This window comes from Anser anser (genome assembly GCF_964211835.1).
Source record: "Anser anser genome assembly, chromosome: 13".
Taxonomy (NCBI): Eukaryota; Metazoa; Chordata; class Aves; order Anseriformes; family Anatidae; genus Anser; species Anser anser.
This window is the reverse complement of record NC_139734.1, coordinates 5,164,975-5,182,125: the sequence shown is the minus strand read 5'-3', so window position 1 is coordinate 5,182,125 and position 17,151 is coordinate 5,164,975. Positions and strand designations below refer to the sequence as shown.

At 41.2% G+C, this 17,151-nt stretch overlaps 1 protein-coding gene across 7 annotated transcripts in view; it reads right to left on the bottom strand.

Annotated features, from left to right (window-relative positions):
• Nucleotides 1–16,077, bottom strand: part of TMEM164 (transmembrane protein 164) — a gene marked incomplete at its 3' end in the record, with an annotated part of 120,254 nt that extends 104,177 nt beyond the window's left edge. For 3 of the 7 annotated variants that reach the window (XM_083797440.1, XM_083797438.1, XM_083797439.1), the window contains exons 1-2: nt 15,397–15,595; nt 14,668–15,188 (exon numbers count right to left, since the gene is read on the bottom strand). In XM_083797440.1, the coding sequence (XP_083653566.1) occupies nt 14,668–15,132 (465 nt within the window). In that variant the 5' untranslated portion in view covers nt 15,133–15,188; nt 15,397–15,595. The other 4 variants (XM_083797437.1, XM_083797442.1, XM_083797441.1 and 1 more) reach the window with 4 other exon arrangements.
• Nucleotides 16,078–17,151: the final 1,074 nt, after the last annotated feature.

Sequence of the window (17,151 nt, the reverse complement as noted above, 5' to 3'; positions counted from 1 at the left end):
TGCCCTAAGAAAGAAGACTGAGTTCTAAATGCCTACAGGGCCAGGACAGACTGGAAAGCAGAAGGAAGAAGATGGCATTTTTCTCCCTGTAGCAATAATTTTTTAAAACGTTCTAAAGGAAACACGTATGTGATCTTGTCATTTGGTATTTCATGTAGCTCCCACGAAATACCTTGAGCGCCATAAACTTCAGAGATCACTGGTGTCTTAAATCTGATGGAATCAGGCATTAGTGTTACTGTAGCAGGTATGTAAAAGCACTAGTTTGGAGGCAGTAAGACTGTAACTTTGCATGAGTTTATTCTGAAAACTTCTTTAACTACAAACAGGATCATGTGAAAGACCACAGACCTGAACAATGTCTTGTTTCCATCTTTTGATCCAGAAAGATGTGACCTAGAGCAAAATGTTTCTGCATTTGGTTATAGATAAACTGTTCCAGAAGAACAGAGCAAAGTCTCTCAGGCCTCACTCCACTGCTAAGCGAGGTCAATAAAATGCTTCTTGCCATACCACGCCAACCCTCGCTGTCCGTGCAAAACAGAGAGGTAAGAGGCAGCCTTTACTGCTCCCTTGGTACTGTGTGAGAGGGGACGTTCTGTAAGGCTTCAACACTAGTTGGAAATCTTCATTTGCCACCCAACCCAAAAGGCTTATTTCAGAGTATCCCTTCCCTACCTTCCTATTTCCCGGCAGGATGAACAAGATAACAAGCAGTTATCACCAAGTATTACACCCGCCCTCCACAAATCCCTCTTAGGTTCCCTTCTTTTGTAACCACTGAAGGAAAGACTCTCAAGGGAAATGTTACTGTTGAAAAGGAACTTTGTAGTTGGGGGAAAAAAAAAAAAAAAGGTAGTTTTCTACAAATTCATTGTTAGAATTTGCAATGAAACCTACTCTTTGATATTGCAATAGTGTCTGTAGGTAAACATTAAACTTACATGCATGGAAAAAAGGCTAAATACTGAGCAAAACAAGCTGATATTTTTACAGCAAGTTACATTTTTGTTTTATTATTATTGATTAATCTTTTTTCCTAGTACTAAAATATGACAGCAAAAGGTACCCAAGTGTCACAAATGTGAAAAAAAATCCAGTACTGAAACAAACACCCCAAAATTTGCAACAGACAAACTTTATCAAACCACAAAACAAACAAACAACACAGTAATGTGACCTCCCCTTAATACAATTCAATTTCCTCATGTCCATGCACTATGGCAACCTCTAATAGTGTTTTCCCTTCTTGCATTTTGAGTGCTGCAATTATCAGATCCATTCTGAGAAATTAGATGTTTCCCTTAGTTGATTTTGAGTTCATACAGAAAGATAGTTATTCAACCAACCTCTTTTACAGTTTGTACATCTATACTACAGCAATGGTCAAGTTCATCCTTATAAAAAATTGGAGAAAGGTAAAGAACACAAACTGTCAAGAATATCTGGTTTCCTATTATTCATTCAACAGTAATGTTTGAAAATGACAAGAAAGGAGAGGTTGTTGTTGTATGGGTTTTTCTTTCTTTAACTCCAGCAATGCCTCGAGTATATTATGGACGATTTTTTTTTTTTTGGGTGGGGGAGGCCACGAGGTGAGTGGTTTCTCTTAAATCTGCTTTATTACAACCACAATATACTCAGACAATGTGAAACTCAAACATACAAGTGTTCCCAATATATCTATTATATCTTATTGCTAATATATCCTATCTATTAGTAGCTAAAATCTACTGGATTAAAATGCTTGCTAGTATTTTGCCCAGCCAGTCATTATAAGCCATGGCATATCTAAAATACAGATCCTAAAAACCAGCTGATTAAGTGCCTAAAATGAAAGGCAACAGTACATGCTGGACTCATGTCTAGAGCTCTCAGTTACTGGCAAGGATGTATATATTTACATTATGTTACAGGTTCCAAAAGCTTTGAGAGTATCACCATAAAATCATTTCTAATGTCAGCTGCAAATTTGCTCATCTGTCTATTTGTCTAATATTTCCCAGTTTCCTCGACATTGAAGCACGCTATGTTCCACCACTACTTTTTACTAACCAGCATTTCAGAAATCAAGACTAGTAAAAAGATCTGTTCTCAAAAGGGATGTTTGAAAATGGGCACAACTGAAAGGTACAACAACAATACTGTATCTGAATCAAAGGAAAATACCTCATTAAATATCTAGACCTGAATACTCTTCTATTCATTAAATGTTATTGTTTCACTCCATGTGCATTTTAAATAGGGAGACCTCACTGATTTCCCCCACCCTCATTACTTGGCTGGATCTCCAGTTCTCTCTCGGATTCTAAACATCCCAAATCTCCACAAAATACTGCACCTAAGAACTCCCTCAGAAGTACATCAATGATGTTATTTTTGAGGTGGCACACTGAGGCAGAGAGCACAGTCAGAACTTGTCATGAAAAGCTTCTCTTCTACCAGCCTTAGTCCTACTGAGAGACAGGAACATGCATAACACAAAGATCACCTTGTTTGATCAAAAATAAACTAAAAAGACAAAAGACAACAATTCAAAAGGTAGCAGTGGAAGAAAAGAACAAGCTACACAGCTGGTAACTGATTATAGGACATGCAGGAGCTGCACAAAGCTGCACCAGGGAGGTTCAGACTGAATGTTAGGAAAAATTTCTTGGTCAACCACTGGACCAGGTTTCCTAGAGAGGTGTTTGATTCCCCAGGCCTGACAGCGTTCAAGAGGCAGTCGGACAATGCCCTCAATAACGTGCTTTAATTTCGGTCAGCACTGAAGCAGTCAGGCAGTTGGACTTGATCTTTATAGATCCCTTCCAACTGAACTATTCTATTCCCTTCTAATTCTAACCATTCCAGATGATGCATCACACTCAGTATCACCTGCAACAGACAGGAGTGCTTACAGATGTCCAGGGTCTCTTTTTTTCTGGCAGAAGATAGCTGAGCATCCTCCAAGTAAAACCCCTGCATCTCACATATGCAGCACAGATTTCATTTACCTTGAGTAATTGCAGCTTGTCCATCTCTGAGCCACCAGCTCAACTTAGCACCTAGCTGCTGCAGTAACATACTGGGAATGTATCTTTCTCTGCAAACGCTCCAGTCAGGAGCGCTCAGGCCATAAACTGATCATTTTAGTATATTACTTCAAAATTAAAACTTCAAGAGTTTAGATATTAATTTCTAATTCTATAGAGCAACGTGAAAAATCCATGGAAACTGGATTGATCCAAGTTCTGAAATAAACTTAGAGGAAAAAAAAAAGAGAGACAGACAAGCTTTGGTCATTCTGCACTGAAATAAAACCATTTTCACCCCTTCTGAGGTGTTTCAGAATACTCTGCATAGCAGAAGAAATTAAAAGATATGTTTAAAAGGTTAATATACTTTTTAAAGCTAAGATTAAGCGTTTTTCACTGTGAAAAAAATCCATTCCCCTCCCTAAGGTTAAAACATGAGGCAAGGAGCATTCAAGCAGCTGGATAAATTAAAAGATGTACAAGACTTTGCTAAGCAACTTGAAAATTCATTTTTGAAGTAAGTTCAGAACAATCACCCTATCACTTATCAGAAACTAACGCTTGGTAACAACTCCAGCACACAGCTTTGATTCAGCATGTACATTTATTTTAAACATTGGCCGTTTGTGCACAAACTATTAATTAAGGACAAAACAGCCATATAATTTAAAAGCCATGTGTTTGCCTTCTAAAAAGTAACTTTAAAAAAAAAATCCTAACTGTGGATTGACATGTTATTATTTTAGACTGACAAATCTTAAAAGAGAATGGAGATTAAAAGATGTCACATTCTTATTGCTAAATAGCAGCAACTTTAATTTATGTAATATTTTAGTATACAAAGAGCAGCTCTCCTACTGCAGCTGTCAGACAGGTTCAGGGAGTAGTTAATTTGTCCTGTAGAAATTTTAATTTGGCATCAAGAATACTCATGATTCAAAGCAACACTATTTGCAGAGCATTAAGTAAATACTACAGTGGAAGTAGCTCCTGTGGTCTATAAAACAGACTCTGAGAACAGAAGAAGCTGCCAGTCCCTCCTTCCAGCTCTACCCAGGGATAACAGAAGTGTAGCAAACCAAACAATCTCTATCCTCTACTCTACAATCTAATGTCTTCTATAATAACACATGTTCATTTGGACGTCCTAGGTTAGTCTCCCCTTCCACAGGCTTAGCTTATTTACTAGCTGAACCTCTACCCACCTTCACTTTTACAGGCTTAGGTGAAAGATTTCTAGACTTCTCATATTTTAGGATTAATGATTAACATAGGACTAGGCTTTCTGTGTGTGCAGCAGCATTAGTTATGGCATCTTATGAACTAGGATTTCAGAGAGAAGGTGTCACTGAGCTTAATTCCCTTCCCTTTTCTCTAATCAACATCTGTACCATCCCTTCACTAGCAGTGGGCTGCTTCCTTCCCCATTCCCAGCTTAATGCAGTCAGCAAAACCTACCAATCAAAAACTAATTTAAGGGGAAAAAGAACAAAAAAGACTGGTTTAAAAAAAAAAAAAAGCAGCGATTTCTTAAGAAAGCTTAACCTGTACTGAATTTAGATTAACTTGTATTTATCCTTGTCACTGACACTGTGAAAGCTTGCAGGTGTTCCCAGTAACATTTTCATATACATTCATTTTTGTTATTTTTCCCAAGCATGACATTTCATATCAGTTTCTTACATTAAAAACCCTTTTGGAAAATGCCTGTCCTACTGTGCTTCAAGTCCCCAGTGCCAGAAGGCCATCCTGCAAAAAATCCTGCTTATGTACAATTACATGCTGGTGGTTATTACAGCGCTTTCAGATTGGGCATGTTATAAGAGCAAATTGACTAATATTTCCTTCCCCCCCCGGACCTATGCCATAGCAACTCCGAATGGAGACATTAAGGAAATAATCTTAAAAGATCAGAGAAGCTGAGGAGAGGAAGGGAAAAAAAGAAAAAAATAGCTGAACTAAGAAAATTGTAGAATTAGACACCTTAATCCATTCAGGCATTAAAACTCAAGTCTTCCATTAACTGATCACATCAACAGCATCTCCTCCTTCACCTTTACTCTCCACCTCTCTCAAATAATGAAGATGTTCTCAATCTTTCTGTTCCTCTCTTCAAAAGAGAGTACCATCCGTCTATAGCACAAGAGTAGTTGAAAAGTACATTATTCATGGTTAGCCGTGAAAAAAATCAAATGTCGTCATGAACACACACACAACATCCCACAAGCGAAATTTCTAGCACACAACATGAATGATATACTGAATGTTTCTGGCTTTGCTTTTTCAAAGTGCTGGCCGAAGTGATTGCATCTTTGGCTTCAACAGATGTTTCGGCCAAGATACACAAAAATAGGCAAAGACTTGTGCAGAGCCTTATTGGTTATTAAGTAATAGTTATTTTTGAGCTCAGCAGTTGCTTTATTGAAGATTCTGCATGTATCTTACATTTGCATTGTTTTATTGGTTTAACTATTAATAAAAAGAAGTCTAGTAAAGATATTTGAAGTTATTAAATTTTATTTGGAATTGTTTCCTTCTTAAAACAGGGTTACATCTTCATAATCTGTATAGATACATGTGTTCTGTCTATTACATCTTAAACCTGCTTCACAACTTCAACTGAATTTGATAGATTAGGAGATTTATTTTTTGATAACTAGCTTCCCATTATTTTTGTGCAAACAGATGTCCAAGGCAGGGCGCAGACATCGTGTAAGTGCCTCTCAAAACACATTAGAGAATATATATTTATATGCCCTTTTAAAAATATATATTTTTTAAAAAAAAAGAGGGGAATGGCTTCACACAGGAAGAAGGTTTCCATTCAAGACTGCAGTCAACCACAAAAGTAGATCTGCAGAAACCAGGTTAACATAAAAATAAACTAAATTTTTTGTTTAAAGTTATTTTAATAGGATTTGAGATTATAAACTTAAATTTCAATAAACTTAATAAGTAATATATGTCAAGTATGTCAAGATATTTGTGGTAATAAAGCGTTTCTTACACAGACAACCTTCTTTTTTAAGCACAAATTAGAAGATGACTGTGTAAGATGAATATATCTTTTACCTGGAGATCAACTATCTCAGACCATAACAAATACATTTAATAATGCTACAAAAAATATATATAGTCAACAATATTCAGAGTTACCACAGATATAAGGGATCAGTCCAGACTGAAATAAGCTGTGGTATGAAGCAAAAATTAGACAAAAACTTCAACTTGATACACAACATATTTTACACTGCATAGTTGCTACTATGCCGTATGGAAAAGGTTTTATTTCTCTAGAATCACTCTCTAAATCTTTTAACTCTTTTTTAATGGTGATAGCAATCATACTTTAAAACACACCATTCATACCTGCCTTCGCTGTCTGGCTACAAAGCTGAGTTTCAACTGCTCCCTGTTCTTTTACAGGACTAAACATAGTTGTAAGCCTTTGTTCAACCGAAGAAATTCAGTACAAAGCACTGAAGAACAAAAATGTTTTTCTCCCAGTATTCTGAGCTCACACTGCAGAACCCTATATGTGAATAAATATAAGCCATTTGCAGTCCCATCAATACCTTCTAGTCAAAAATCCATAATTTGTTTTTCATATTGGTTCAGAGAAAACATTACCAACTTTATGTCTCCAATAAATCATTTTTCACATTTAATTTTCTGGACTTCAGAGGCATGCTCTAGACCTCCCGTTGCATAAACAGGCTTTACTAGTGAGGAAGACAATCAGGAGTGCTTTCACTTTATAGATGTCAGAGGCCTTCAAGTTTGAGGTTTGATTAGAAGTTAAATTTCAGTAAGTTTCTATTCCTCCATGTGGCAATTACCCAAGGATCCCGTTACATTTAACTAACCAGGTATTTGGAGATTATTTTTGATTGTGTACAATTTGTGGACTGTACTAAGTGCATATTCTAGAGTGAGATGCAATCTTTAAGAAGATCGAGGTAGTAAATACCTAATAGCTTCATTATTCCAAAACATCATTTTCTCCAAAGAAATAACTCACACAACCCATAAAAAGCTACAGTGTATGACATCATATTCCTGATAATGTAGGTTGGCGTTTCACCAACTACTAAATATAAAAATAGGAACAATTAAATTCGCTTGACACTATTGACTTGGCCATCTGAATACATGTAAACTCCTGAACACATGTAAACCCTTCGCACATCTATCTTAAGCCCTGAGGAAGTGTCATGAGAAACATGAGCCCCATTACACATCCAGCAGGTTTCAAATTCATGGCACGGAGCTTCCTGCCAGTGAACACTGACACAGTTCAACTTGCTGTACGCTGATGCACAATCACTGCAGGGAAGCCTACCATCTGCTACTAGAACCATGAACACCGACAACGGTGCAAGGAAGACAAGAAAGCAGTGGGGTTTTTTTGGAATGGAAATCAGAAGATGGAAGTCTTCCCAATCCCCGGGATGCATACGATGTCCTATGTGGTTATTCCCTGCTATGTGATTTATTCTATGACTCCACTCAAGTTCCTATAGGCATCAGGCAGCTGTTCCTGAAGTATCACTTTAAGCTGTTAACAAACACAGAATGGTGTTAAACTACCAAATAGGTAAAAATCCACCCTAAAATATATTACAACTGATGGTGATACATTACAGCACTGGGCAGTACACTGAAACAACTACTGATAGCTCCACTCTCCTAAATAAATAGCTAAATGTCATTTCTCTCCACAACATGTTGCTCAAATTAAATAAGTTACATGCTGATTAATATTTGCACTAAATCTATGATGATCTCATCAAAACCACCCAACATCCACTTACCTAATTATTCATCTAATGGCAATTATAAAAAGCTTAACTTTTCTCTTAGTCCAAATATTTACACTGAGGATTATTATTTATCTACTTTCCAATCACACAACCCCTACTTTTTAGAGAATCAAATTACTTCTTGTTAATTTCCCACTTTCTGTACTCTTTTCTCCTATGATGATACAGGATAAAGGGAAAATTACCGAAGCATGCATTCTATCCTCAAACACAGCAGGTACTTCCAAATCCTACCTGGCTCAAAACAAAAGCTCAGTCTAGAGCTTTAAGCTGCAGTCCCTGGACTAGAGCGCTCACCGGTACCATGCGATACCATGATCTGGACCACCTTGACTAAAGTAAGCACGTGCACATTTTCAGCTCAAGACAGAGCATGTGCTGGCCAAATCTCGTCCCAGTTAAAGTGGCTGAACTGTAATCTCTTCAAAGACAGCAAATCACAATTCACAGCCTTAAAACATTTGCTCTTTATTTTATACTTACAAAATCACAAATAATATAGTCACTTTTAATTAAGAATTCTTGCCTTATACTAATATTTTTCAATTCTCTTACTATACACTTGGATTTGCTAAAAATAAGCAAAGAGGGTGAAATAATCTGTGTATATACAGTGTTAAAATTATCACAGAAAAGCTTTTCTTCAGCTCAATAAATTATGACATCAATTAAAAGCCCCTAAAAAAATACCTTCGCTGTTCTACATCCTGCCCAGGAAAAGTAATCCAAGAAACAGTGAACAAAACTACTAAAAAATGTATCTTCTCTTTAGAACACTGCTACCCTTTAAAAATTGAATAACTCATTAAACTTTTACTTGCAGGCTGTTGCTTATGTTATCCAATACCAGTTTTGACATTACTTAGTGTCATTTCTATAAAAATACCCTGAATTTCTGTAAGCAAAGGTTCTTCATGCTCACCCCAAATAACAAGATATGAATGCCCCTTTAATTTCAATTCAAGGTTTTGAAGAGACAGAATACAGAAAACATACACAATCCAGCTGGATTCTTCCAAATATCACAAAGCATTTAGGAGCAGTGCATGCAAATTAAATCAACATTCACACTTGAAAAATTACATCTGACCACATAACCAGATTTTTTCCAAGAGGGAATAGTGGAGAGAGAAGGACAGGGAGAGAATTACTTGTACGTTGTACATTCCCAAATGATGCAGAATTCAGTCAAGCTATGTTTATTATGTAAGCTCTGAAAACAGCCCATTGTTTCAAAAAACACAGAAGCCTCTCTTGCAGAGAACAGCAAAGATCCAGGTCTCTAAGAAGCTAAAACTGGAAATAATAAACACAGGATTTAGTATTTACTGAATTACAGAAGCACTTAGCACTGATTTTAGTTATGCAAACATCAGATCAAGATCATCAGGTGAAACTGGGCTCCCCTTTATGTTAGGCTCCTCCTCTCCTTGCCTGCTTCTTCCCCATCACTACCCCTTTAGTTTGCTGCTCTTTCCAGCAACATAGGCCTGCTTTCTACAAAAAACAGTCTTTACTCCACACAAGTGTCTGCTCTTAACTGCCCTGAGTGCAACAACTCAGTGTAGGACTGGAAGACAATTATACAATTTACCAGCTGTAGTGGGTTTACGTGGCAAGGTTTTGGTAGTAGGGGGCCATAGGGATGGCTTCTGTGAGAAGGATCTAGAAGCTGCCCCACGTTTGGTAAGGGCCCCACTGCTGACCAGAGCTGAGCCAGTAAGCGATGTTGTTTTGCGCCTCTGTGAGAGCATATTTAAGACAGGGAAAAAAAAAAAAAAAAAAAAACGCTGCGCCACACACACAGCAACTGGCAGAGTGAGAGGAGTGAGGAACAGCCTTGCAGGCACCAAGGTCAGTGAAGAAGGAGGGGGAGAGGTGCTCCAGGCGCCGGAGCAGAATTCCCTGCGGCCTGTGGTGAGGACCACGGTGAAGCAGGCTGTCCCCCTGCAGCCCATGGAGTACCGCGGTGGAGCAGGGTTCCACGCTGCAGCCTGTGGAGGAGACCACGGTGGAGCAGGTGGACCTGCACTGACGGAGGCTGTGGCCTGTGGAAGACCCCTGCCGGAGCAGATTCCAGGCCGGACCTGTAGCCCATGGAGAGGAGCCCACGCAGGAGCAGGTGACCTTGCAGGAGCTGCTGCCCATGGGGGATCCAGGTTGGAGCAGTTTGCTCCTGAGGGATGGACCCTGTGGTACGGACCCATATCTGGAGCAGTTCTTGAAGAGCTGCTGCCTGCGGGCAGCCCACGCCAGATCAGTTCAGCAAGGACTGCATCCCGTGGGAGGGACCCCACAGCACAGGGGATGAGAGTGACCGAGAAGGAGCGGCAGCGAAGAAGCGCTACAGACTGACCATAACCCCCATTCCCCCGCACCGCTCGGGGGGAGGAGGTGGAAGAGGGTGGATGGGGGGGGAAAGTGCTTTTGGTTTCTTTCCTTTGTTTCTCACTTCTCTAGCTTGTTAGTAATAGGTAATAAATCTTACTATCCCCCTATGCTGAGTCTGTTTTGCCCGTCACAATAATTACTGTGCGATCTCCCTGTCCTTATCTCAACCCTTGAGCCCTTTTCATCGTATTTTCTCTCCGTTCCTCTTTGAGGAGGGGGAGTGAGAGCACGGTTATGGTGGAGCTCGGCCGCCCACCCAAGTAAAACCACCACACCAGCTGAGGATCTACCTCTAAGAAATTATTCTGTAGGATGAAAACCTGCAAACAATCTTACAGAAAGCACTTACTGAAGCAATGCCAACCTAAAACTCATTCTATAGGTTGGTATTTAATCACCATACTGGAATAAGGCACTGGTGTATTTAAATCAAGGAAGGTGACAATTTACAACATATTAGAAGGACTAGCTGTACCTATAATTTTAGGATAAACAATAACAATAGTAATCATACATTCACCGAGGTTGGAAGGGACCTCTTGAGATCACTTTGCCCTTCCACTGTTATACACAAACTCTGATTTAGATTGCTGTGCAGTTTTTCCTACATTTTATTTTCCAAATTTCTCTTTCACAATACAGACTAATTTTATCTCTGGGTCGTGGTTTATATTTGTCTACATTTAACCTTAGCTGCCTGTATCACCAGCTTGATGTCCTATGGGATATCAAGAGACACCTGTATTTATGCATTTCAATCAAGTTGCACTGATTGTGAGCAACAGCTTGGAAAAAAAAAAAGCGTGCCATATTACCAGCAGGGGTACAAGAACACATCATGAAGAACGCGAAGTTTTTGATGAAAATTCTAACTGCCCCTTCACTGAACCTGAAATGAAGAACTGCTGCATGAACACGAGTGTTTGGATTGAAAAGCTAAAAAAATTACACTTCTAAATACTATGGAACAGATAAACAAACTGGTTTCAGAATAATTGTTTTTGACATTTGTCCTGGTTTCAGCTAGGATGGAGTTAATTTCCTTCCTAGTAGCTGGTTTAGTGCTGTGTTTGGGATTTAGGATGCAAATAATGCTGATAAGGCACTGATGTTTTAGTTGTTACAGAGCAGTGCTTACACTAACTCAAGGGCTTTTCAGCTCCTCATGCCACCCTGCCAGCGAAGGGCTGGGGGTGCACCAGGCGCTCGGAGGGGGCATGGCCAGAACAGCCGGCCCAGGCTGGCCACTGGGATGTCCCACAGCACGGGGTGTCGTGCTGAGCAAGTAATGAACAAGCAACAGTCTCCTGTACAAAACATTTTAAAAGACCCATAATGTAATTTGCTATTGGATCAATCCCCCTCTTACACTGCAGAAAGATTTCCTTCGCATCTTCAGTTTCAACAGAGTACTTATGGGTCCTAAAATACTAAAAATGATTAATGTCTTGAAAATATAACACTTGGTCTGCTAAACAGATGCTGAATTTTTTCCTGCTGTGCAAGGGAAAATAAGTTAGCAACACTTTAGTGGACTTAAAAGAAAAAAGAAAAGAAAGAAAGATACCCCTTAGGCCAAGTTTACAGCAGTATCATTGGTCCAGTCATATATACTCACTTCTAAAATGAGAGTGTTTTCTGTGCTTACAGAGGTATTCAAATAATTTTCAGTAAGACTGTTGTTTATACAAAGAACTTAGTATCACCTCCTTCGCAGGCTTCCCCCTTGTTGCACTAACTAATATTGTACTGCAGAAAAACACCCACAACCCCATGGCATACCTGTCAAAGAAGCCACAGAATTTTCCGTTTCGCCTTTGGTTGAATATATATATATTTATTTATTTCTCAATGATGGTATACTTCACTGGTGAAGAAACAATATTGCCCCTTCCTCCTCCAAAAGCTAAGCAAGAAACCAAAACCAAGGCTGGAAGTGAACAGCAGTGTTTCTAAGATTATTCAACTACGTGGCAGGACAGCAACAATTTCTCTGAACCTATTAACCACAAGAACCGCTTAGGCAGTTAAATATGTTCACTCAACGAACACTTCATCCTCGCGATGACACATCTAAACTAGATCTTCCTGCTTATGAGAAAGATCTGATTTGAACACAGGTTGGTGTGATAGGCAGAAACGAGACATCTGATCAAAACAGACTCAGAGTAGCCATTACAGTGTGCAGTTCTGTCTGCTCAAATGCATCAACGGTATAATTCCCATTTTATTTTGTGATTTCATTTCAGGCTTAGGTCTTTCAAAAGCAGGACTTATGCTTTTATGCAGATAAAGTCTGAAGGACAATTTCCAGTTCCAAATATTTTTGGCTCAGAGCCCAGGGCCTTTGTTGCTCTGAGGTGAAATAGCCTCACGTGAAGGAAAGGAAAACAGGAACTGAATGAGAGAAGAGACCTTTACAAACAGCTACTGTTGACTTCCCTTTGAAGGGATCTCAAATGTTAGGACATGCTTCACCTCTTCACCTCCTATCTTGTTCATCCTAATGTTTCAGCCCTGCAGCAGGATAACATACAAGCTACTGTAAGAACAGAAGTGAAGGATAAGTTACATTTTCATGTATTTCGCCTTGCCAATCAGGTGCCATCAGCAAGCTCAGGCCAGATGAACTCTTTCAAGATTCCACCAACTATACATTATTTTTCTGCCAATGGAGGTCTTCAACTATCTTTGCATCTAACCTGTTTTCTCTGCTGAAAGCTGTTGGTTTTGCTATGATTTTCATTCTCTACTTTAAGCCCAGGACTATTTGTAACACAACCGAGAATGAAGAGGCATGACTTCTGAATTTCATTGACATACCCATCTTCTCAATTGCACAAAATACTGTAACACCTTTTCTAATGAGCAATTACCACAGGATTATAGAAAAGGCTCCACAAGTGGTCTGAAAGAAATAAAGAATAATTGTCTACGCCTGACTATAGACATTGGGTCTCTGTCTTCCTGGGGGAGACCATTAATAAACAAGCTAAACAACAGTACCTTGCAGATTTGTCTGGGCACTAGTATTTGCTGGATAGTTATAACAAGTGCCATATTACTATCACAACACAACATTATAATACCACATCAAGGCAACTAAGCATTCAAGTCATAAAAGTAACCTATCCTCACCTTCTTCCCAGAGAATTAATAGGAAAAATGTCCAGTAAATAGTGTTACAGAGCAATGAAATGCAGCCATATTGGTTTATTTTGTAATTATTTCTACAGCTCTTCTACCTCCTGCTTTCCCCCTCCTTACCAATATTGACTAATCGATTGCACAGCAATTGTTACCACTTTATGGAAAGCATTTCTACTGGTGTAAAATACTGACCTAACATTGCATCACAGCTTAGGAATTTACATAACCTCCTAATTAAGTTCTGGAACAGTAACTTAATTGTTGTAGATGTCCTGAAAAGTGCTGTAAAAGCCTCTTTTTTCCCCTCTTGAAACAACACCTATCTCCCTCAGACCTCTGGTACTAGCAGTTAGCCTTCTGCAAAGGGAGACTAAGAACGCTATTGGTCTGATTTTCATTTGTTATTGCTGTTAGACAAACATTTATCATGGCAGCTTTTGTGAAAGATTTTTGACAATCTCCTATGAGTTGTTGAGCTTAAATTTTGTAAGTTGTCCAGTGTTGATGGTAGTGTGTTAGCAAAATTAAACAAAATGATTATTTTTGACATCCCACACTCCTTAACCTCACTGAGCTAAGTACATACACAGAACTACTGACAAATACAGTTTGTAAGATTTAGATATCACAGCTCAGTAACTGTTTATGAATGTTTCCATTATTTTCACAGCTACACAAACTTTATATTATCACGCATCACCAACTATGCCACAAGTTGTTAAAATACATGGTTTATCCACAGATATTAAGCCAGCTCAGTTCATTCACCCATATATAAGGTGTTGGTTCCTTACTACGCAGCTTTTAAAATAAGAAAGGCAAACCAAAATTACCAGCACAAAATAAAAAGCACTTTGCTTCTTTAACAACTTCACAAAATACATTCACACCCCTGCATGTCACTTGCTTGAAGAAGCTGTTTGTGAATTACATGGGCCCTTTTGCAATAATCTTGTTTTTACTACATTTGGTGCTAGTTTTCCCACTGCAGTTAGTGGAAAAAGCTTTTTCTATTCTTGAAACAAGGGCGAGGTGAAGATGAGAAAGCCTTTTCAACCACAGAAGTAGGCATTAGTACTAGCTACAATTTCACCTTTTTGTTTGACTTTGTTTTTTCCACAGATTTTAGTTCAGCCAATTAAATGCAAAGTTCTAAAGCGTTTACACCAATTATTGTCATTTGTACCTTTGCTCCACACTTTTGGTCCACAAACTGACTGGAAAAAACTCTGCTTTGTGAGTACAAAACCGAAGCAGACTTCCTGGTGACCGTGCACAAGCCTTACCTGCATCACGGTGACCACATGGCAGGGATTCAGCAGGTAAATGACGGTCCTGGTGGCAAACTTGAAGCCCACCTCCAGCCCGAAGATGAGACAGAGGGCCACCAGCAGCAGATTCTTGCCCAAGCTCTCCTGTTTCGCCTGGGGCTGCTGCAGCAGCTGAGCCTCCAGCTCCTTGCAGTGCAGCTGCCTGAGCTTCCACAGGGACAGCAGGATCTCCGCGACACCCATGCTGAGGAAGACGAGGCTCTCCAGAAAGCGCTGCTGCCCTGAGAGGAAGGCCGCGCACTCCGGCCCTCCGTTGCCAGCAAAGCTGGGGTCCACGCCCCCGTACATCCAGTCCAGGAGGTTGTGCAGGCTGTACCGGGACATGGTGGGCCGGCGCCCGCTCTCCTCCCCGTCACTGCCCGGGTGCAGGTAGGAGCAAGTCGGAATCAAAGCCGAAATGCTGTCGGGCTGACGGAACATGAAACGCGAGGACGTCCCGCCTTCCTTTTCAAGCCTTTCCTTTCTCCGCCGGCAGCCTGCAAAGGGAGGTGGCACTCACAGGAGGCGGCGAAATCCGGGGGGGCGGCGGGCCCCCGGCTCTCCTCAGGCCGCCGCCCGGTGCCCGCCGCCCCCCCGCCCGCTCGCCTCACGCGCCGCAGCCCCAACGGCCGCCACCCGCGGCCCTTCCCGCCCAGCGGCGCCCGGCGCCCTGAGGGGGCGGCCCGGTGCCTCAGAGCCCGGTACCTCAGAGCCCGGCGCTTCAGAGCCCGGCGGCGGCTCCGTTACCCAGCTCGGCCCGCAAGAGGCGGGCCCAGCTCCCCTGTTCCGCGGGGCCGGGAAGGAGGAAGCGCTCCTCTCAGCGGCGGCGGGGCATGCCTGCCTGCCTGCCGCCGCCCTCCGCAGCGCCGCAGCATCCCCTCCCTCCCCGCCCCACACACACACACACAACGTGCCCGAGGCGCCCCGAAAAATGGACGAGCCGCACGGGTGGCTCCTCTGCTCCTCCTCCTCAGCCCGCCCGGCCCCGCCGCCAGCCCTCGCTGCTGCAGTGTTTTGTGGGCCCGGGGGCTGTGGAAGGACCGCTTGCCGAGGCTGTTCTGAGGGCTGCTACGCTGCTCCGCCACCCCGCCACACGTTTTGAAGCAGTTCCAAATAAATACGTGCTTGTGGACTCCTGAATTTCTGCACTAGCTGCGATTTGTCTGGCGTGTAGGCAAATGTTCCACGTTCTTGCCAAAATTTCATTATTGGAACATGGTGATGTGAAAGTGAAATTCGCAAGTGAAGGAAGTGGTGTTTGAGAGCAGGAAAACCCATTAGCGCTGCTCTGTTAGAGATGCATTTTCTCCATTCCCTATCTCAGTAATCCTGGTTTCCTGCTGCTCCCCACACGACTACCTCCCCCAGACCCCTCCTTGTGCCTCCAGGACCCCTTGTTATGCCTCCAAGACCCCTCATTCTGCCTCCAAGACCCCTCCTAATGCCTCCCAGTGCCAACCAGCACCAGAGGCCCCAGAAGCCCAAAGGAATGCCCCAACAATGCCCTGCAGCCCACGGTGCCTTCCTGTTTGCAGGCACTCTCTAGCTTTTCCATCAGCGCATACGCTGAGGGCAAGAGCATCTTCTGTCCCTGTGTGTTTTGAGAGCTGCTGGCAGCTCAAGACTACCACACCAGCTCAGACCAGTTTGAAACTAAAAGCTTGCCTATGGACCTGTCACCACCAGCCCATCAAAACAGATTTATGCTGTGCTCGTGTTCTCATATTTTTTCGCTTAGTCACCTATCTAAGTCTCTTGCACGCGCCCAGTTATGAGGAAAAGGACTGGTAGTGTGACTCCATAAGATTCATTTCCTGGTGAACAGAATCTAATAACACCTGACAATGTATTGCTATTCTAATTACAGGCCTTCTTCACTTTACAAAAAAGGAGTTCAGGAAATGAGAAATCCCAGAAACAGACCACAAGCACTGCAAGGTGACAGACAGAATGAAACTCAGAGGCAAGTTACAAAGCTGTCTGCAATTGTAGCAGCAGTGGTTGTCCTATGGCACAGGGCTGGGGAGACGGACCTGTGCCAGGTTGCTCATGAGCAGACAATCCAACTGGTAGACTCCAGGAGAGAAAATACTCTGTGCTTACCTTTACAAGCAGTATTCCTGTATTTTACAAACAGGGGAAGAAAAAAATGCCAAACTAGTGATGTTAGTGCTGAGCTGCTTCTGTGGGTATCCTACAATTGTTGAACAGAAGCTGTAATAAAGGTTGCGATATATTTTGGGGAAAGAACATAAGTATGTTTCTAATACATAATACTTTCTCTATGTGTTTATATTATGTGTACTCTATTAAAGACATAAAATAATGAAAGAAAGCAAATTATAATCATAGTAAATAAGAACTAGATGAAACATATGCAAGTGTTCTGGACTGATCCATTCAGTTATTGATTTCCCAGTTCATTTACCATAATTTAGATGAGGTCAGTAGTATCACTGT